At 34.2% G+C, this 20,172-nt stretch overlaps 14 protein-coding genes and 1 pseudogene across 15 annotated transcripts, besides 1 other annotated feature; 11 read left to right on the forward strand and 4 right to left on the reverse strand.

Annotated features, from left to right (window-relative positions):
• Positions 1-20,172: part of a mobile genetic element that runs on past both edges of the window.
• Positions 736-1,077, forward strand: TVAGG3_0897820 (uncharacterized protein; the record flags this gene model as incomplete). The annotated part of the gene is made up of 1 exon (XM_051251135.1): positions 736-1,077. One exon carries the CDS (start codon positions 736-738, stop codon positions 1,075-1,077), a length of 342 nt encoding a protein of 113 aa, XP_051086610.1.
• TVAGG3_0897830 (protein of unknown function, DUF4106 family) lies at positions 1,554-2,309 on the forward strand (the record flags this gene model as incomplete). The annotated part of the gene is made up of 1 exon (XM_051251136.1): positions 1,554-2,309. One exon carries the CDS (start codon positions 1,554-1,556, stop codon positions 2,307-2,309), a length of 756 nt encoding a protein of 251 aa, XP_051086611.1.
• Positions 2,306-2,707, reverse strand: TVAGG3_0897840 (uncharacterized protein; the record flags this gene model as incomplete). Its single annotated transcript, XM_051251137.1, has 1 exon — positions 2,306-2,707. One exon carries the CDS (start codon positions 2,705-2,707, stop codon positions 2,306-2,308), a length of 402 nt encoding a protein of 133 aa, XP_051086612.1.
• On the forward strand, positions 2,733-3,347 carry TVAGG3_0897850 (uncharacterized protein; the record flags this gene model as incomplete). The annotated part of the gene is made up of 1 exon (XM_051251138.1): positions 2,733-3,347. One exon carries the CDS (start codon positions 2,733-2,735, stop codon positions 3,345-3,347), a length of 615 nt encoding a protein of 204 aa, XP_051086613.1.
• Positions 3,574-3,999, reverse strand: TVAGG3_0897860 (uncharacterized protein; the record flags this gene model as incomplete). Its single annotated transcript, XM_051251139.1, has 1 exon — positions 3,574-3,999. One exon carries the CDS (start codon positions 3,997-3,999, stop codon positions 3,574-3,576), a length of 426 nt encoding a protein of 141 aa, XP_051086614.1.
• Positions 7,380-8,465, forward strand: TVAGG3_0897870 (integrase core domain containing protein family; the record flags this gene model as incomplete). Its single annotated transcript, XM_051251140.1, has 1 exon — positions 7,380-8,465. The coding sequence occupies one exon, from the start codon at positions 7,380-7,382 to the stop codon at positions 8,463-8,465; it is 1,086 nt and encodes a 361-aa protein (XP_051086615.1).
• On the forward strand, positions 9,008-9,304 carry TVAGG3_0897880 (uncharacterized protein; the record flags this gene model as incomplete). The annotated part of the gene is made up of 1 exon (XM_001302214.1): positions 9,008-9,304. The coding sequence occupies one exon, from the start codon at positions 9,008-9,010 to the stop codon at positions 9,302-9,304; it is 297 nt and encodes a 98-aa protein (XP_001302215.1).
• Positions 9,478-10,419, forward strand: TVAGG3_0897890 (organellar and viral DNA polymerase type B; the record flags this gene model as incomplete). The annotated part of the gene is made up of 1 exon (XM_001302213.1): positions 9,478-10,419. The coding sequence occupies one exon, from the start codon at positions 9,478-9,480 to the stop codon at positions 10,417-10,419; it is 942 nt and encodes a 313-aa protein (XP_001302214.1).
• Positions 10,486-10,980, forward strand: TVAGG3_0897900 (uncharacterized protein; the record flags this gene model as incomplete). Its single annotated transcript, XM_001285583.1, has 1 exon — positions 10,486-10,980. One exon carries the CDS (start codon positions 10,486-10,488, stop codon positions 10,978-10,980), a length of 495 nt encoding a protein of 164 aa, XP_001285584.1.
• On the reverse strand, positions 11,389-11,754 carry TVAGG3_0897910 (uncharacterized protein; the record flags this gene model as incomplete). Its single annotated transcript, XM_051251141.1, has 1 exon — positions 11,389-11,754. A coding segment is annotated over one exon (366 nt), but the record flags the coding sequence as incomplete, so codon positions are not given.
• Positions 11,871-12,659, forward strand: TVAGG3_0897920 (KilA, N-terminal/APSES-type HTH, DNA-binding family; the record flags this gene model as incomplete). Its single annotated transcript, XM_051251142.1, has 1 exon — positions 11,871-12,659. A coding segment is annotated over one exon (789 nt), but the record flags the coding sequence as incomplete, so codon positions are not given.
• Positions 12,987-13,172, reverse strand: TVAGG3_0897930 (uncharacterized protein; the record flags this gene model as incomplete). Its single annotated transcript, XM_051251143.1, has 1 exon — positions 12,987-13,172. The coding sequence occupies one exon, from the start codon at positions 13,170-13,172 to the stop codon at positions 12,987-12,989; it is 186 nt and encodes a 61-aa protein (XP_051086618.1).
• TVAGG3_0897940 (organellar and viral DNA polymerase type B) lies at positions 13,553-13,691 on the forward strand (the record flags this gene model as incomplete). Its single annotated transcript, XM_051251144.1, has 1 exon — positions 13,553-13,691. A coding segment is annotated over one exon (139 nt), but the record flags the coding sequence as incomplete, so codon positions are not given.
• On the forward strand, positions 14,456-15,454 carry TVAGG3_0897950 (organellar and viral DNA polymerase type B; the record flags this gene model as incomplete). The annotated part of the gene is made up of 1 exon (XM_051251145.1): positions 14,456-15,454. A coding segment is annotated over one exon (999 nt), but the record flags the coding sequence as incomplete, so codon positions are not given.
• On the forward strand, positions 15,968-17,150 carry TVAGG3_0897960 (annotated as a pseudogene). The gene has a single exon. A coding segment is annotated over exon 1 (1,183 nt).

Consider the following 20,172-nt stretch of genomic DNA (forward strand, 5'->3'; position numbering starts at 1 on the left):
ATTGTTTCACCTTTCATCTGGTCATTAAAGTCTTTTGCGTGTTTTGCAAACTCGTCGTCCTTTCCTAAAGCATTTTCTGACTCAGTCGCAACCAAATTGGATGCTTTATTTATGAGCCCTATTTTATTTAATCTTAACTTCTTTGCAACCCAGCCTCCAATCTTCCCTTTATTTGCATCTAATGTCTTCGAAACCCTTCCTCCACTCATTTTATTTACTGCGTCATAAGCTCCAAGTGCTTTTGCTCCAAATGCTAATGCTTTTGTTCCCATTGCACCTAAAGCTGCCCAAGCTACCATTTACACCATATTAAAATCATCTCTCTTCAATATTATCTCATAAAAGTTCTCGTTACTGGAGAAAGTCAATGAAACATAAACATTCTCACGGGCTTCGCCCTCACCGCTTTGCGGTCTATCTAACTTATTTCTTATCTCATCTATTCTCAATAAAATGTCTGAACAATTGCTAACATCTTCTACAACAGTTATTTCATCATGAATGACCTTCAAGAACAAGCTCATTTAATATGCAATTAAAATCATCTCAATAATGAGTCCATCCTTTCCATCTTTAGGTAGCACAACATCTTTCATTGAAGAAGGTTCGACAAGTCTTATGTTAAACTTACTGACAAAGTTTGTTATACTATAATGCTTCGGTGGCGAATACATGTAGTTTGAAAGACATAATATAGATTCTTCAGCAAATTCACTTATACTGGATTTTATAACAATGTTTTCACGAGACCAAATACCACCAATTGACAATCTTGTAAGCAATCCTGCTGAACCTTCAACTGTAAATGTCGATGGTAACATTCCACGAAGGTCATCTATTGACATCGTTGAGTCACTGAATTTAAAGATTTTCTTAAAGCAATCGTCATTATCTAACCATGCAATAGCTTTGAAGTTTTCATTCGAATATACATCTGCTTCATTAAATGTAAAACCTGACTTCTTTGCAGAGATGACTTTAAAATCTATTGAGTTTGTTTCAAAATTATATGCTATGCTAACTTCTGAAGGTAATGGATGTCCTTCCGCAGTCAGTTGTTCTCTCACTACCATTTGAAGCTTTGTGTTAAAAACTTTCATGTCATCTCCTGTATCTAAGTTCACATACACAGCAACAGGGAAACTATCTTGCTTCTTTGTTTCATCATTATATCTCAAAACATTAAAGTTCTTCAATAATATTGTTCTTCCTGCTGGAATACTTCGAACCTGTCTGATTTCAATAGCTTTCTCACCTCCTACATACTCTACCCAGTGTCTTGGATATTCATAAGTATACTGACTTTCTTGAATTTTGGTTGGTTTCATCATAACGTTTCATAGTATATCTTTATACTCTTATCAGTTAGACTCGGTGCTATGTTCTGAATATTTCTGACTTGCATTTTTAATGGAGGTAAAATGAAGCATTTAATACATGACGTAGATGAAGACATGAATGAAACTACAGACAAACTTAACTCTTCTCTTATTCTTCCTTTCAGCAAAGATTATGAGTTCTGTTCAAATGGTGTGTATTTCTATTGTGGAAAGATGGGTTCAGGTAAGACATTCAACCTCATTCGTCATATACTCATAACAGAGCGTTTAGGAAACGACTCTTACTATGACCAAATCATTATATCAGCAACTTCAGACTCTATGGACTCAACAGCGAAAACATTTATGTCAAAAGTTCAAGCCTCTGTCGTTAAAGTTCCAGACAGTGAACTCATTGAATTTCTTCAACGTTACATTCGACGTAAGAGAAAATATTATGCCATCGTTGAATTTATACAGTCAGGAATGCAAAAGACTTCTGAGGAGATGGAAAGAATTATTGACAAACACCACTTACGTCAATACTCAGGAGTTTACGATATGAAACGACTTACAAACTACATTCTGTCAAAACTTTCAAAATACCCCTTCAAAAAATATCCTTCAAATACTTTGTTAGTTTGCGACGACTTCGCCGGAAAAGGTTTAGTTTCAAAGCCTGACTCACCATTAGCTAACATCATAACTAAAGTCAGACATTACCACTTAACTGTAGCAATACTTATGCAAACATGGAGGTTTTTAACTTTAAACATAAAACGTCTCATAACTGACTTCGTTATCTTTCAAGGTTTCTCACGTTATGATATTGAACTCATTTGGAAACAGTCAGGTATAACATTACCTTTTGAAGAAATTTGGGAAGCATATAAGTCTCTCATCTCTCCTCGTTCATACCTTGAGATTCATATCATGACTAATACCATTAAAGTCAAAAATATTCCATGGGAACGACCAACATTGTTTTAAAGTTTAACCTTCAACTGACTGATGGTAAACAAATTCCATGCATCTCTGTCGCCATTTCTGTTAATATTTTTGCTGTCATTCATATCATCCACTTCTCCATCTGTTAACTTTTGAGGATATGCGTTAGAATAGCTGTTCTTAAATGAAGGCTTTTCACCTTTGAGAGCATAAACTCTATAACTTTCTGCATACTTTATGTTTGAACCTCCTGAGCCATCATTGACATAAATTTTTATAGGCTTCCACCCTTTGTTCATGTTCCTGCTTCTTCCCTTTGCTCTTTTGTTCAGTAGTTCTACATCTTTATACACAGCTCCTGTCTCAGTGAATTCAACAATATTTTCATTCGTTAGCTTTACATTCAAACCCTTGTCGAGTATATTGTTCATTTCATACATATAAAAGGTTTTTATTCTATATGAAATGAGAAGCAAATCCATCTTAGCTGGTGCCGTTAATGTTCCAATTGAACCAACATCAAATGTTGACTCACGAACGACAAACAATATTGTCATAAAGAACTATAGTTCAGAGTGTTTGAAAGAACCAGAACCAGAGCTGAAATCCGTGAATTTAAACACAGCTTCAAACGCTAACGCTACATCAGATGTTAAGTTAGAGTATCCACCACTGGACCAAATTCTTTCAAGAGAAGCCAACGACAATCCTTACACAAATGTTCAAACAAATCCTTCAGATAACGTAGACCATTACCTTCTTCAGTTATACCAAACAATTTTACTCAAAGACGATAAGAAGCTTTTGACAAATCTTATAAGTAAGAACCAAATAATTCTAACAAAGGAGGACCTTGAAAATGTTATCTCACGAATAACAGGGAAACAATGTGTCATTGACTATCTCGACCCTGAAATCGAATGCTGTGGTCAAACGCCACCATTCATGAAAATAGGTAACATCCGCATCATTGAAACACCAGGAACTACAGGAGTTGAGTTTAAGTATAAATATTCGAACGAGTATACAAAACTTTCAACAGAATATAAACTTTGCTTGAAATATGTTTTAGTAAATTAAAGCAATTTGTAATATCTATCCAAAACTTCTTCAACAGTATCGAACTCATCTTCATAATGCAAACCTAATCTTATTGACTTGGTGCAGTTTTCACTAACACAATATAGCGCTTTGCGCTCGGCGCCTTTGACGCCTTTTTCTGTTCTCTTGACTGACATAACTAACTCATTTGTTTCATCAAACAGCAACAACCAAAGTTCATGACCTAATACATAACATTCATACTTTATATTTTTAGCTCTGAGTTCTCTTGTAAGCTGTTGCATTTAATATTTTCTAAAAAGTCAACTTCAACAGTCATTCGCACTGGTGCCTTCAGTTCTACAGGCTCACCTTGAAAGTCAACAAGTCTGAATTGCATGTCTTTCAAATTATGAGGACTAATGCGAACCCATTTACCTAAATGAGTTGCTATGACAGGAACATTTGGAATGAACATTGAATTTACTGCATAACAGAAAGATTTATACTCTACTGAACCTTTACTATTAACTCCTGAAATGCCTGTGACATTAGCTATTTTAGACTCAATGTATAAACAATTACCATAACATACGTATGGAACAGATTTCATCTCAATCGTTTTGTCAACACTTTTCAAAGGAAATGTCATATGATATGCTCCCAAAAGAAGTTGTACTCTATGACTCATTCGTGTTATCTTGAACTCTTTCTTGCTACTGAACTTCAATGTTCCCTCAGAAGAGAGTTCGACATCTATGTTGTCAATAGTTTCTTCATTTATGAGAGTATCTATGACTCCAGCAATTTTATCTATTCTATACTCTGCTCTGTTAGGAAATGTTATAAAACTTCTTTTGTCATCTATTTCAAACTCCATGAAATCTGTTTCGTCAGTTATGACAAAAGTTGCGATAGTATTGAAGTCAACAACTCTGAAAGCAAGTGCTTCATTCTGAAGACCTAAGTTTGTTTGTAGCTTTACTGTCCCGTATTCGTTTGGGTCTGTACTTTGCAAATAGAACAACATTTTATTCTCATTAAAATATGACTATTGCTGCATATGCGTATGAAACAAATGAAGCAAGAAGAGCACATGAACTAGTAAACGAAAACTCAACTTTAACCATTGAAGGCAATGATTTAGTCATTGACGATGGAAAAACTAAAAAAGTCATTGATTTCGATACTTTTAACACTTATGACCCATTCATTACAACAAGCAAAGTTCCTATTATAAATGATGGAACGGTGCAATATATAAATTCTACAGTAGATGCCTCATTAGTGAAAGTACTGAATGTTCTCATTGAATTGTTAAAGAGCTTTCGATTTGACGACAACATTAAATGCTTAAAGAATTTAGTCATGAATGAGAAACAAATTCTTGGCGTTGCTGGTAGCAGTAATGATGTACACCTTATGACATTAGAATATTATAACGAACATAAAGATGAACTGAAAGGAGAGAAGGGTGACACCGGACCTCAAGGACCTCAAGGACCACAAGGAATACAAGGAATACAAGGACCTCAAGGCGAAAACGGTTTGGATGGAAAGGATGGAAAGGATGGAAAAACTGCTAAATCATGGATATGGGACCTTATAAATACTGGTTTAACAGCTGCTTCATATGGAGTTCTTCAATACCAAATCGGAAAGATATGGGCAGTACTTGGTGAAGAAGTTTTAAATGACGTTAAAAATGCTTTGAACTTCATTTCAAATGGTTCGGATACTATTAAAACTTTATCTGGTTGGATGCAAGAAACAAGGAGTCAAATAGATACTGTAAGACGTATAGCAAACAATGCACGTACGGGATTGGATACTTTACGACAAGCACAAAATACACTAAAGGAAGCAAATGATATTCTTGGCTCAGTATCAGGCATGCATGAAGATTGGCTTAAAGGTATTGACAAATCTTTAAAAAATCACAGTCAGTCTATTGCTGACTACAAGAAAAGTATAGATTTTTTACATAGTGCTATGGACGTACATGATGGAAGCATAAGGAACTTACTTAATGCTAACAATAACTTACCAGGAACTATTAAAGCATTTATAAAGTCCTTTGTAAAACCTGGTGCTCTAACATTTAGGTCTTTGAGAGCAAGAGCATTGAAGTCAAGAGATGCAAAAACTCCAACAGAACCTACAGAAGGAACTGAAACAACAGAAACTCCAGAAGAACCACCAAAACCAACAGCTAATGAAATATTGTTCGAATATTTTCCAAGGTACTCTGTTCTCATTGCATACATTCAAGAAATACTTAAGAAAGCAGACTTGACTTTAGGAGATGATGAAAGTTCTGTATATCTTTCGTTCCAGTTTCAAATAGCAGAACTTTTGAGACAGATATACTTAATGTATGACAACATCTCTGATTTCACAAGATATGATGACGACCATGACCCCCAACACGGTGAAGAAGAAGTTTTACAAACATCCATTAAGACAGGAAAGGTTTTAACACAAAGTCTCATTATTGACACCAAAGATGGCGAAGTGGACGTTCTTCAAGAGCTGAAGAAAAATACTTCTTCGGGAGGTGGTGGTAGGCATGAACTTGAAATAAATGAGATAGAAGAGAAATTAGCCGAAAAAGCAGATAAAGAACATAAACACAATATCTCCGATATAAATGAACTTCAAGCTACATTAAATAGTAAAGCGGACAAGAACCATGTTCATTATATAACTTCAGATGAACAGATTATAACGGACTACCATGGATATTTAACACGAACTGAAGAAAAAGTGAAGACGGAAGATGTTAATGAAAGAAGATATAAATACATTCGTGCTAAAGGTTATGACATAAGCTGTACTGTACATTATGACACAGGTAAAGCGCTAGAAGCATTTAGTTATAACGATGAAATTTATGCCTCTACTTTCAATGTTAACGGTGTATTAGTTGAACCAAGATTTACTTTGAGAGTTAAGTCAAAAATAACGTTTGAAGATGCTATTAAAAGTAAAGCTGACAAAGTTGAACTCGAAGCAATGAACAAAGTTTTGAAATCTCATAAACACAACATCTCCGATATAAATGAACTTCAAGCTACATTAGACAGTAAAGCTGACAAGAACCATACACATAAATCCTTCACTACTGTTAGAGCAGACGACATAATATTGAACTATACCCTTGGTTCAAGTGCACCTTTAGAGAATCCAAGTACAAGCGTAAAAGATACACTAAACTCCTTAAATAGTAAATGTATGAACATTGAAGGTCATACCAGAAACTTTGAAGCATATGAACTACCATCAATGTTAGACAAGAAAGCCGACAAAAATCATACACATAAATCCTTCACTACTGTTGCTATAGAAAGTATTGAAGGAACGGTTGAAGAAACTGGTGGGGATGCATTATATTGTAAACCTCCTAACTTTCCACAAGGTTTAACATCGGATGACGACATAACGACGATGAGAAACATTAGATGTAAAGATGTTTATGTCATGAAGGATGAACATAATATTAAATTCACTGCTCAAGATTTATATGACAAGAAAGCAGACAAAACAGAGCTTCAAACATTAAAGACTCAGATTCTTGAAACATTATATCCTATAGGCTCTATTTATACGTCAATGAACTCAACAAATCCAGCAACAGTTTTAGGTTTTGGTACATGGCAGCAGATTGTAGACAAATTCTTATACTGTGCTAACTCTTCAAAGCAAACAGGAGGTTCGAAGAAAATTACTGAAGCAAACCTTCCACCGCACACTCATACAGGAACTACAAACACAACAGGTAGTCATTCACATTCAATAACAAAAAGAGGTTATACAAATCTTGCAGCAGGTTCGGATAGACAGGGAATGAATAGATATGATATTTCAAGTGACCCAGTAGATTCAAGCGCAGGTATTTTCTGTGGAACCGCAGGAAATCATTCACATACTTTCACAACAAATCCAACAGGCTCGGGTGCAGATTACATGCCACCATTTGTGACTGTATTTGCATGGTACCGCGTTCAATGAACGCGCTTGAGCCTGCTTTGCTGGCTTACCGTCTTGAATAAAATCTTTAACTTTACATAAATGAGCTTGAAAGAAGTATTCGAACAACATCCATGGAGGTTATTTAAGAAATTCAATGAAGCTGCAAAGAGTTCGGGATTTACTAACAGAGCTGAAGTGAAAAGGTTCTTTGACAAAAATGTTGTACATCAAACAAAAATAAACCCTTACGACTACTTTTTACCAATTTACTCCAACGCTCCTGACGCATACCAATTTGACACTCTCATTCAAAGCAGAAAAGGAGGACATAAACCATTCCTCATCTTCATTAATGTTAACACTCGTAAAGCATATGCATATCCAATGAAAAATAAAGGAACTCGTGAAGTGTTAAGAGTTTTACAAAAGTTCGTGGCAGAACATAGCCCAAGTACTTTAACATCAGACCAAGACAGTGCATACCTCAGCAATGAAATCACAGATTTTCTCATTAAGCATAACATAACTCACTACACTACTGAAGACCATAACCATAACATACTCGGCATCATAAACCGCTTCATAAGAACGCTCAGAGATTTAAATCAAGAGCGAGACTTTACCGAAGAAACAATGAAACATTTTCTCGAAGTATATAATTCCTCAACACATTCTACAACAGGACATACACCAAATTCAATGACACAACAACAAGAAGAAAAGTATATACAAAAGAAACGAAGCCAAACACAAAATATCAGAAATTCAACACAATTTACCCTCATTCCTGGTACAAAAGTTCGTGTAGTTCTTGACGACAAACCGTTGACAAAGAAACGTTTAAGGTTAAGTCGAAATTATTATATAGTAGACTCTACACAAGGTAATGGATATCTTATAAAAGCTGCCAACAACTCTATTGCGTTTTATCCTCGTCATAAATTAGTTGAAAGTAGTAATGGCAAACTTGCTGAAACCATTGACGAAGCAAAGCGAGGAGTGGTTATTGAAATACTTGGCTACAACATAAACGATGACACTTATAAAGTAAGATATGAAGGAGGCGTTGAAGATGTTATACCATCTAAGAACTTGAGAGAGTCGAAGCCAACACATCTGGGACCATTAGAGCGGGAGTACTGGAAAGACAAAAATATGCCAGAAAGAATAAGAAAATTCTTCTAAACTTTTTCATTAGATGTAAATCAGACAAAAATATAATTTAGGTGAAGAGGTGAGATCTCACCTGTTTTTTCACCTCATTTTTCACCCTCATGAAAATTCATGAATTTCCTTAAGATAGAAAAATAAAGTTAGTTTTATTTTTATTTATTTTTTTATTTTGTATGTAAGAACAGAAATGTCAGTCGAAGCAAAAACATTCACGAACAAATCTAATGGCGAAACATTCACAAAAGGCACTTATAACGGTATTGAAGTCTTACGTAGAGACAAGGATGGTTACATTAATGCAACAAAGATGTGCCAACAGTTTAGGAAAGACTTTAGAAAGTTGTTGGAAAATAAGTCCTGGGAAGAGTATTATAAGGCATTTTGTGAAGAATATAGCAACCGTCGGAATTCCGGCGGTTGGTTTTTATACAAAATTCATGCAGGAATTCCTGATGAAATCAAACAGGTTAGAGGAACGTATGTAGACCCAAGACTTATAAACTATATAGCAATGTGGGCTTCTCCAAAATATTGTATAGCAGTTGGAAAAAATTATGGACTCCATAGACAAGAAAGTTCATGAGAAATTAGATGAAGAAGAACTCGAAGATACAGTAGAGAATGCTAAACATTTGTTTGAAGAAGAAGTTAGAAAAATGCATGAAAAACAATTAGAACATGAACGTGAGATATGTTATGGTTATAGAGATTCTCCATACGAACTAGACCAATGGGAACAAGAAGATTTAAAGAGAGAATTTAGAGAATATGAACTCGCTAAGATAGCATTTGAAGCTGCAGAAAAGAAGTTAAAAGTTTGGGGTCGTTTTGTACAAAAATATTGTGAGTAAATGAACCATTTATTTTTATTGAATTCACCAAAAATATATTTTAGGTGAAGAGGTGAGATCTCACCTGTTTTTTCACCTCTTTTTTCACCCTCATGAAAATTCATGAATTTCCTTAAGATAGAAAAATAAAGTTAGTTTTATTTTTATTTATTTTTTTATTTTGTATAAAAGATATGATTTCAACAATAGGTTCTACAACACTTCAAACAACAACAGCACCAAACTCGTTAGTTATGAATCCTACGTCAATGTTAGTAGAGATGAAAAACTTCATTCCTTCTTCATATACTTTTGAAACAGAAATCCAGAAGATAAAGCAAGAACTTTTAACATGTAATTTAGACTGTAGTGCGAAAGATGAAGAAAATGAACAGTATCTTTATGAAATGCAGGACATTATTGACCATTTACCCAAATTGCCTGAAATCCAACAACAAAAACTCACTATTCCTGAATTCGACGAAATTGAAGTTAAAGTTACTGACTCAGTAGAAATAAAGAAGTTCATACGTAAAGTAAATTATGAATTCCTTGGTTTTCATTGCAACCATAAAGTTATGGACAAAGATTGCGACATGGTATATAAAAACATTTCTGACATATATAAATCTGAAGAATTTAAGACCTACGATAACTTTGTTTCATTAGTTGCTGAATGTGTATGGCAGATAAGAGATAAAGATAGAAGAGGTAAGGTATGGAACGAACAAATAAGACCCGCTATGTTTGAGATGAAGAGAGCAATTGACGCCTTAGTTGTTCTAGCAGGTCAAATTTCAATGTATAACGCAAAAATGAACCCGCAATGTTCAAAATGTAAGGCAGCAATTAGGAAATATAACTACTCAGTCAAAGAGATAGAAAGAATGAGAAACGACTATGCAGATTTAAAGAAAGAAGTAGAAAACCCAGCAGAAGATAAAATGGACATGTTGACATTTCTTAATAAAAACTATCCAACAGCAGAAGATTTCCTTCTATCTGACGTCAAGAAGAAGTATAAAGAAACCTTCGGTATTGTTAAAACTTTTGACATACTGACAGAAGAAATAGAAGCTACGAAATTGTTTAGGATTTCAAATATACATCGTACAATTCATGTAAAACGCTTGTGAAAAAACAGGTGAAAAAAGAGGTGAGATCTCACCTCTTCACCTAAATTATATTTTTGCTTTAATTAAATGCTTTCCGGAAACGTCGATGAAAATCATATGGACAAATTATATGAAAAAATTAATAATGATTACCCCTCATTAACCAAGGAAATGACGGATTCTATAGTTCGTAAATTCGATGAAATACAGGATATGTGGTTCGACAGATTCGACATGAACGATAAGGAAAAGAGAAAGAACGATAACAATTTACTTACTAAAAGAATCCTAAAATCTAAAATAGGTGAAGCTTCAACATTTAACACAGTACATAACTTTTACACCGCTGTTTATATTTTCAATAATTTATTTAACGATGAACGAGAAAGAAAAAGTATGTTTAACGGAAGAAATGAATATGATTTTATCCTTTGTGCTGTTCGGGATGTTGACATGAAACTAAAGAAAATATTCTTATTACAAGATGACACGGTTGAAGATGAAGTCAATGAGTTTTTAAATCGTGATTTAAATGAAATTGATGAAGTTATGACCGAATGTTATAAAAAGTTCAAGGGGTGAGAAAACAGGTGAAAAAACAAGTGAGATCTCACCTCTTCACCTAAAATATATTTTTGTTCAAAGCTTCCACGAGAGAAAAGATTCCTCATTCGCTAAGGATTCCAAAAATGAAAAAATCATTGATTTCGGCTGAGAAAAACAGCAAAACCCTTCTTCCACGGGAACAAAGAAATAAAGAAGAAATAAAGAAGAAATAAAGAAGAAATAAAGTAAATTTTTTATTTATTCCCGTGGAAAATAGAGCACTTTTATGACACTTTTTATTCACGACAAACAAAGAAAATAAGAAAATACGGCGCTGTCGCGGTTCGAACCACAGACCTTGACCCCTCCATAACACCACCTTAGACCACTGTGCTACGTAGCCTGTCGACATAAGATTTTATAAATTGCATATTTGACGTAAATTTATTTCCATCTAGCTTCCCACCGCATAAGATATTCATACGTGTTTGTAAGACATTCATTAAAATTCTTTTCTATTGCATCTAATCTTGCGTTATTTTTTTCAATAGCTTGTCTGTATTCTTCATCATCTCCAGCAGTGTTTGGGTCTTCACGTTTAAAATATTCATTGTTAACCAATTTTTTATCTACAAATTTTATTAGTGTTTGATTCACTTCGTTATGATAACGGTCATATTCTTTCAATACGTAAGTGAAGACAAAATGCATCGTACCTTCAATCTTAAAGCTTAAAGAACTTTCAACACAGTTTTGAGGGTCTGTCAGTGCGTCAATGAGATAGTATTCGAAGTCAGTCAATAATCTTTTTCAAGTCATTTCATACAGGATAAAATTTAATGTTGTGAAGAAATAGTGTTTATCTCAGAAAAAATAACGCTAATTTTATTTTTATTTATTTTTTTATTTTGTATGTAAAGACAGTAATGACAACATTAGAGAACACAACAACTGCTATCGTTCATGAAGCCATAAATGAAGAATATGAGTACATACAGTATAACAAACAATTGAGACTCATTCGTTCAGTCAAAGACGATATGTACCAAATGCAAAGTATTTTGACTGCTCTTCGTTCTACAAAGCAAGCATATCATTGGTTTGAAAACCAACAGACAAAAGAACTTTTAGAAGAATTTCCTCATATGTTTGCTACCCTCGGAAAACCGAGGGTAGAGATTCCGTACGAAAATCGCAAGAATTTGGCTCCTGGTTTGAGAGGATATTATGTTCATAGACTTTTAGTAAATGCTGTTGCAATGTGGGCTTCACCTCGTTATGCTTGTTATATTTTCATGATGTTAGATGAACTATATAAAGCAGAACGTGGAGAGATGGAAAAGAAACTTCAAGCAAAAGATGAAGTCATTGAATCCAAAGACAAAAGCATACAGAAAAGAATACCGCGTTCAGTACCAAAAGGAAAGGAAAAGAGTTATAAGTATATGATATATACTGAAGAGTTGGAGAAAGAAGAAGACAGAGATATGGTTATGTTGCATTTAGTCAGAAGAAACAACAAAAGCTTTTACGACCTTGCTAAGATTTACAAATCTGACAGAAACTGGTTCTATCGTGAAAACTTACCGATTTCAATGACACCGAATGAGCAAATAAAGGAAATTGTCAAAAATACTCTTCCTCAAACACACTATGACATCAAAGGTTGCACAATACTTACATTCAAAGAAGACTTAACATTACTGAAGGAAAAAATAACAGAGTATTTCGATAACTTCAAAGAGGAAGAATGAAAATCTAAGCTAATTTTATTTTTTTTTATAAAATTTTATCTCATATGAAAGAACATGAATTTAGAATATTCAGAACTCTTGACAGAAGAGGAGAACAAACAGCATGTAAAAGATTATGCAAAATTTCTGAAGACATACAAAGCATTTAAACAATATCTAAATGCTTCTAAAGATTATGCAAAATTTCTGAAGGTATATAAAGCTTATGAAAAAGCGTATGAAAAGTTTATACATTGGGGAATTGTTGTAAAATATCCATATGAAGACTAACCAAAAATATATTTTTGCTTAAATAGCTTCAGGGTCAATTTCTTCAACCATTTCACTTCCTTCGTCAATGTCAATTGAAGCTTCTTCAACCTTTGGTAAGAATTTCTGTATAACATCTTTGTTCGTTATTGTCTTCAGAGATGAAGGATAATATTTCACATTTGTTTCACCCTTCTTATATTCTTTCTGTTCGGAAAGATTCATAGCAATACTGAAGAAGTCAATGTTAGAGTTCTTTATGACAGTATAATGAGTATCTTTGACATTCACGAAGAAACTCTTTTGTTTCAAAACTACTGCTAACTCTTGTGAAGTATAACGTTTGCGGTCAATGACGATAGCTAATGGTCTGACATACTGACCAAACTTAGATTCTTTCACAAACTTCTTGTTAAAGATAACATTCACGTTTGAAGCATTATTGAACTCATTCTTGATGGCATTAGCGAGAGCATTGTATGAAAAGAACTTGCAATCTTGCATGTGTTTCATTAAAATAAAAATATTAAATTATTTTGAAAAATAACTTAAAAAAAATCTAATCTAATTTTTTCAAAAATATTTTTTTTTATTTCCTACTAAAGATGTATCGGAAGTTGTCTAAGTTAGAACACTCGGAAATAAAACAACTTCTTACAGAAGCTAATATAGATGTTGCAAAGCATTACGCAACAAACAAAAAAGCACTCGCTGACTTCATTAAAGACTATAATGGTGCAATAAGTTATGATAGAATTCATGATTACATTAATAACAAAACATTTCCTTTAAATGACGTTGCTATTGACTTATATCATAGACGTTCAGTACCTCATGAAGTAAGAAGAGAGATGTTTGACATAACAAATGCAAACGTTGGTCATACTCGTAAAGCTCTTTCACATGATGTTCGTCAAGAGATGTTTGACATAACAAATGCAAACGTTGGTCATACTCGTAAAGCTCTTTCACATGATGTTCGTCAAGAGATGTTTGACATAACAAATGCAAACGTTGGTGAAACAAGAAGAAGAGACGACACACTGAAACAACAGAGAAGAGAGATGTTTAAGAGCGCTATAGAACAAGTTCGCAAAGCTAACGATGTCATTCGTTCCATTGACGACAAACCAAAAGAAGGTGAGAGATGGTTAAAGAAAGATGAAGAGAATAGGAAGAGAAATGTGAAGTCAGGCAATAGACTCATTGACTTTAACATCGAAGCTTTAGATGAACCAAACAGAGACTACTTACACAAACATTTCGGTAAGGTTTTCATGAGACTCTTAGAGAAAATTAAAATAAACTCACAACAAAGATGGATGGTATGTTATAAACTTGGTGGAAAGTATGAATGTTCTACGTTAAACCTCAATAATATTGGAACACTACTACATCAGCTCTTGAAGGAGAACTTTATATCAGAGATAGAAGCAAATGCTGCAGGTATTGTTGAAATGCACTATGACTTCTTCTTGACAAACATAAAGAATCTTACCGAAATAAAGATGTATGATTTAACAGAATATGAAGGCTTGACGATGTCAGATGTAAAGAAAGGCAAACCAAAAAAGAGACCATATAGAGATGAAAGCACACTGACAAATGACCAGAAAGCCATTTTGGAAGCTCTTAAGCAAACAGGAAACCCAGCACTTATAGAAAGCTTTTGGAAAGATAATGGTGAAAAGAAGTTTTATAAGAAGAGAAGCGGTCAGTTCTGGAAGTATCTTTGCACATTACCTATAAATCTTGAACGCTACCAAATCTTCAATGAACTGAACAAAAGAACTGCAACACTTATGACAGAAGACAATTGTTTCGTTTATGCTTGCATTCAGGCTGGAGTAGATGAAGAAACTATTGACCACATGAGAGAAGTCATTCGTGTTAGAGACTTTCCTCAAAGCAAAGTACAAGAAATTTCTGACGCAACAGGTATAGCATTTAATGTTACCATTGGTTACTTCAATGACTCAAGACATAATGAAATAAAGAGATACATACCAAAAGAATGTGAAACTGTTAGAACTATTGACTTACTTCTTGTTGAAGACCACTACATGCTAAACGAAAGATTACCAATGACAACATATTTCATTCGCAACTATATAGAAATTCTCAAAGCTTGTGGTGGAATGAACATTGAGAAACAAATGAAGATTTATACAAAGAGAGAAGATAAATATGTAGTTCGTTATGATAGAACAACACCGTTATGGAATGTTATGAAAACATTGTGGGAGTGCAAATATTTCGAACCTATTTCTTATGGAGAACTTTTCACATATACGACTGACTTATATAAACAGAACCTTGCACCATTTAAAGATTTGACATATGCTCCAAAGTATTGTGTACAACTGAAGAAGAAAGCAGAGTCAAAAGAAGTAAATAAAAATAAGTGCAAGTTCATTCCTGAGCACGTTTTCTTTGCTGACTTTGAGTGTAGCACAGACGGCTTTCATAAAGCCTTTAACATCTGTTATGACAGTGAAGATGGTTCAGTGAGTGAAAGCATATGGGGTCAGAACTGTGCAACAGAATTTTTGGAACGACTTCCTGACAAGAGTTTAATATATTTCCATAACCTCAGTTATGATATAAACTTCATCTTAAGACACATGACAGAAGTGAAAGGAACTCCCATCATTAAAGGTTCACGAACAATGCAAATAACTGGCTTATATAAAGGAAGGGCAATTATTATAAAAGACTCTTACAGTGTTATAAATAAGAAGCTTAAACTATTTCCTGCTATGTTTAACTTACAAACAGGACCGAAAGAAGTATTTCCATACAACTACTACAGCAGTGTTTTGTTAGCAAATGACAACAGAACTGGTGTCATTTCTGAAGCGTGTAAGTTTATCCAGGATGCGGATACGTTCATGAAAAACATAGATTCCATCAAAGGTTGCAGAATAGATGAAAACCACTTCGACTTAGAAAAGTATAGCACATTTTATTGCAAACAAGATGTAAGAATTTTAAGAGAGAAGGTTTTGTTAAGTTCCGCAATGACATATTGAAAGAATTTGATTTAAACATTTATGACTACGTTAGTATTTGTTCTATTGCTAACAAATTGTTTGAGAACAGAGTGTACTTCCCGAATGGAAATTATATGACCTCTCAAATAAACCAAGAGAATTTATTTCGAGATGCATTCAAGGTGGAAGATGTATGTTGTCAGATAACATTAAACAAAAGAGCGAAAAGAAACTCATTGCTGATTTCGACGCTGTTTCATTATATCCATCCGCTATAGCAAGACTTTATACTTTAGAAGGTATTCCAAAGGTTATGAAGAAAGAAATGTTAAGCACAGAGTATCTCATGAGACATTTATTTGATGACGACCAAAAGGAACCCATTGGTGAAAAGTTTATGTCTGGCTTCTTTGTTCTCATTAAGATAACAGAGATTGGAATACATAGACACTTTCCTTTAATAGTTTGTGACCCTGAACTAAATCCAGAACTTAATGTTCCCAGAAGTTCAAACACTTGCTGTTTAATGTATGTTGACCATATAACATTACAAGACCTCATAAAATATCAAGGTGTCAAATGTGAAGTGTTGCAAGGATACTATTACGATGGAAACAGAGATATTAGAATAAGAGATGAAGTAAAGAAGTTGTTTGAGTTAAGGTTAAAGTATAAGAAAGAAGGAAATCCTTTGCAAGAAAATATAAAGCTCATTCTGAACAGTATTTATGGCAAAACTATTCTATCTCCTATTGAGTCAAAAATAACCATAGTAAATGACAAAGATGCTATAAGATATGCCATCAGAAACTACAACCATATAGTGAAGTTCGAAGGTTTGGATGGTTCAGATAAAACTATTTTCAAGCTAACGAAAAGTATTTGCAGACACTTTAACTTCTGTCCACTTGGTGTTAACATTCTGTCTATGTCGAAGAGAATAATGTGTGAAGTATTCTGTACTGCTGAAGATATGGGTCTTCAAATATTTTACCAGGACTGTGATAGCATGCATATTTTCAATGAAGACATCCCAAAGCTTGCAGCAGAGTTTAAGAAGAGATACGGTCGCGAACTTATAGGAAAGAACCTTGGTCAATTTCATTCTGACTTCGCAGAAATAACACCTGGAAAACAAAGTTTAGCATACAAGTCAATATTTTGTGGAAAGAAGACTTACATAGACTTACTCACGAATGATTTAAATGAAGTTGCATTCATGCACGTTGCAAAGGTGTCAAACAAGACGTCCTTGCTTTAACAGCAAATGAAATGTTTCCTGAAGCTATACAATGCTATTACAATGAAGATAAGAACATTCACATACCTGTTGGAACATATGACAAAGACTCTGAGTTCAGTTTAATGAAACTTTACAAAGCACTTCATGATGGTCAAGAGATTGGATTTGACTTATGTAAGTCTTCTAGTCCTTGCTTTTGACGAAAGTTTAACTTCTCAATAACGACTAAAACAAGCTTTATTCGTAAGTTGAAGTTCTGAGGTCATTTATTTTTGTCAGCAATGAGGTCATTATGATAAAAATAAACCGCTAGCGGCAAGGGCGAAGCCCATGAGGTCATTTACAATACTGCGATGGTAGAGTTTAAGAGTTGTGCTTCAATGTAGAGACAGTCCTTATGGTCTGGAGGTAGCAAAAAGGTGCTTTATGGTCATGAGTGGAGAACATGTCTATCCAAAACTCACGATTGAAGCCAGTAAGCTTGTAATACTTAGGATTTGGCAGTGGTGAAGTTCTTGTATGACCAATGAACTCATTTTCAACTCCCTTACTTAAGTTTGAATATAATATAGCTTGCTTTCTATCCAAATGCCAGGTGTTACAATCTTTGAAAATTCATTTTTCCTCGAAGCATTGCATAATAATTGAAAACATTTTTGAAGTCATCATTTGGTTCAGAGATTTGAAATCTTATACGTAATGGATTTTTTTTCTTTTTAGCTACTTCATTGAATGGTGAGAATACAATGAATTGACATCATGAGTTCCATCTTCATTTTCATTAAATTCATAATGAAAGTCTATAAGTTGTGGCCGACTACCTTCTTCCTTCAGTTGTGCAAGAAACTCACGTAAAGGCTGTAAAGTTTTGTACTTCAATGTTGAACTTTTTCTCGAACATCTCATTAAATGAAATCATACATTGCAACAATGTTGTATCGTCTTTAAAGTATTTGTATATGTGAATGTTTTGGGCGCTTAAAGACTGTTCGTCATTTTCTATCTCGACTTGAAGTATAAAGTCAACCTTTCTGAAAGCACGTGTTATATACATAGATGTTATGCCAATGTACTTCTCTTCATTTATGTTCACAATCCAGTCTGTTGGAAACTTAAACGTTACTCTGTTCCCCTTTATTTTGACGTCAGGGTTTTCACTACTGAACGCAACAGTTAAAGGTATTTGTCTATACATTTAATTCGGATAAAAATAAACCATTTACTCTTTCTTCTTCAGTTTGCTTCTTTTCTTTTGCTTCAGCTTCTTCTCTAGCTTTCTTCGCCAGCAAACGTGGGTTCTTTGTCTTCCAGCAGCTAATGCAGCAAGTTGTTTTTCACTAAGTTTTCTCTTTGGTCTCTCTGGCTTTTGTTCTTGTTTTTGTTCCTTCAGTTCGGATAAAATTTGCTCACGAATTTCTTTCTTCAATGCTTCAAATCATCTATGACCCTTGGGTCTTGTCCGTAGGGCTTGTCTGAGTCATTTGACTGCAGATAAAAAACAAAATTAAAACTTTAACCGTGTAAAATGAGCTTGTCAAAATCAGAGCGAGAGTCTATTATATTAAATGACGCCAGAGGAATACAACATCCTTTCTATTACGTAAGTCAGAGTAAAGATGGTAAAATATACGTAAGAAAAAGAAAGGTTCCATTAGCGAATGCAGAAAGCGACAACATTAAGGTGCATGCAAGGGCGAAGCCACGAAGCTTAAGCCTTCTTTCAAACTGAAAGTCAAATAGAACAAGAAGAAAAGAAGCCAGATGTACTTTCAATAACGAACCAAGAGCTTATTGCAAAGTTCGTGAATTTCATTGAAAAACAAACCGACGGTCAAAGAACCCTGACCCGCCAGTGAAAGAAGTTGAGACAAAAGAGAATGTACAGTTCATTGAAAATGTCAAGAAACAACTTCCACCACGAATGCCAAGAAGAAGAGTGAGAATAATAAGTAAATAGATATTTTTATCCGAAGTAAATACATGCAGAACGAACAGTTAAACGAATTTACTCCAGCAGAGCATATTCATCAGATTCGCTCATATTTCGATATCATAGACAATGCAGTTCAAATTGTGACACTAATAGAAAATATTCTGACGCAAAGATTCCATCACAACCTGGAACTGCTAAAGATAACACATGGGTAACATTCAATCTCTCACCTCCTGTGAAAATATGTTGGACCTTTACAATACATTCATTACGTATAAAATGGAAGGTCAATTTATTGTAGATAAAGAAATTGGTTCAGGTTCCAATAAAACAAACCCACCAGGATTTTGGATTGGTTTCGATGACGCTTTCTATGCAGTTGCTGGATATCAAATCCTTGCAAATGGTCGTATCGTATATTCTCAAGACAACGCAAGAGAAGAAGCATATATAACTTCAAACTCACAAACTACCGAACAAATAAAGAAAGTAGATGTTTTCTCAAAGACTCGACATGAAGATGTATGGAGTCATTCGGGAACATGCAGAACAGGACAAATTGTTAGTGGTCCAATTACAGCAGGAAAATCATTTGATTTTAAGCTTCGTTTAAGAATTCCTGTTAGAAGATTCCTTCCATTAGAAGCTATTCGATTTATTCCAGCTTTTGAACATTCAGCTTAAAGTAAAGTTCAGTAGCGACGCCTTACAATGCACATCTATATCTGTAAATGATATCATTGCTTTCAATCCAACTCTTAAAGTTGCATTTGCTTCAGATTCAAATCCACCGACAAATAAATTTGTTCCATGGAATGAACCATTCACTATGATAACGAAGGCAGTAGAAGCTAGTGGAACAGTTACTATTACAACTGTAACCCAGCAACTATTTCGAACAAAGATGGATTTTAATGAATGTTTCATTCATCCAAAGTCATTCTCTTTAGACCCTAACATTTATACAGAACTTGTAGAACATTATACAAACGAGGCTTTATGTTTTCCTGTTAAAGTTATGGATTGGATTCCTATGGACGGTTCATTCTCAAAGAA

The sequence above is a fragment of the Trichomonas vaginalis genome, chromosome VI (genome assembly GCF_026262505.1).
Source record: "Trichomonas vaginalis G3 chromosome VI, whole genome shotgun sequence".
Lineage (NCBI taxonomy): Eukaryota > Parabasalia > Trichomonadida > Trichomonadidae > Trichomonas > Trichomonas vaginalis.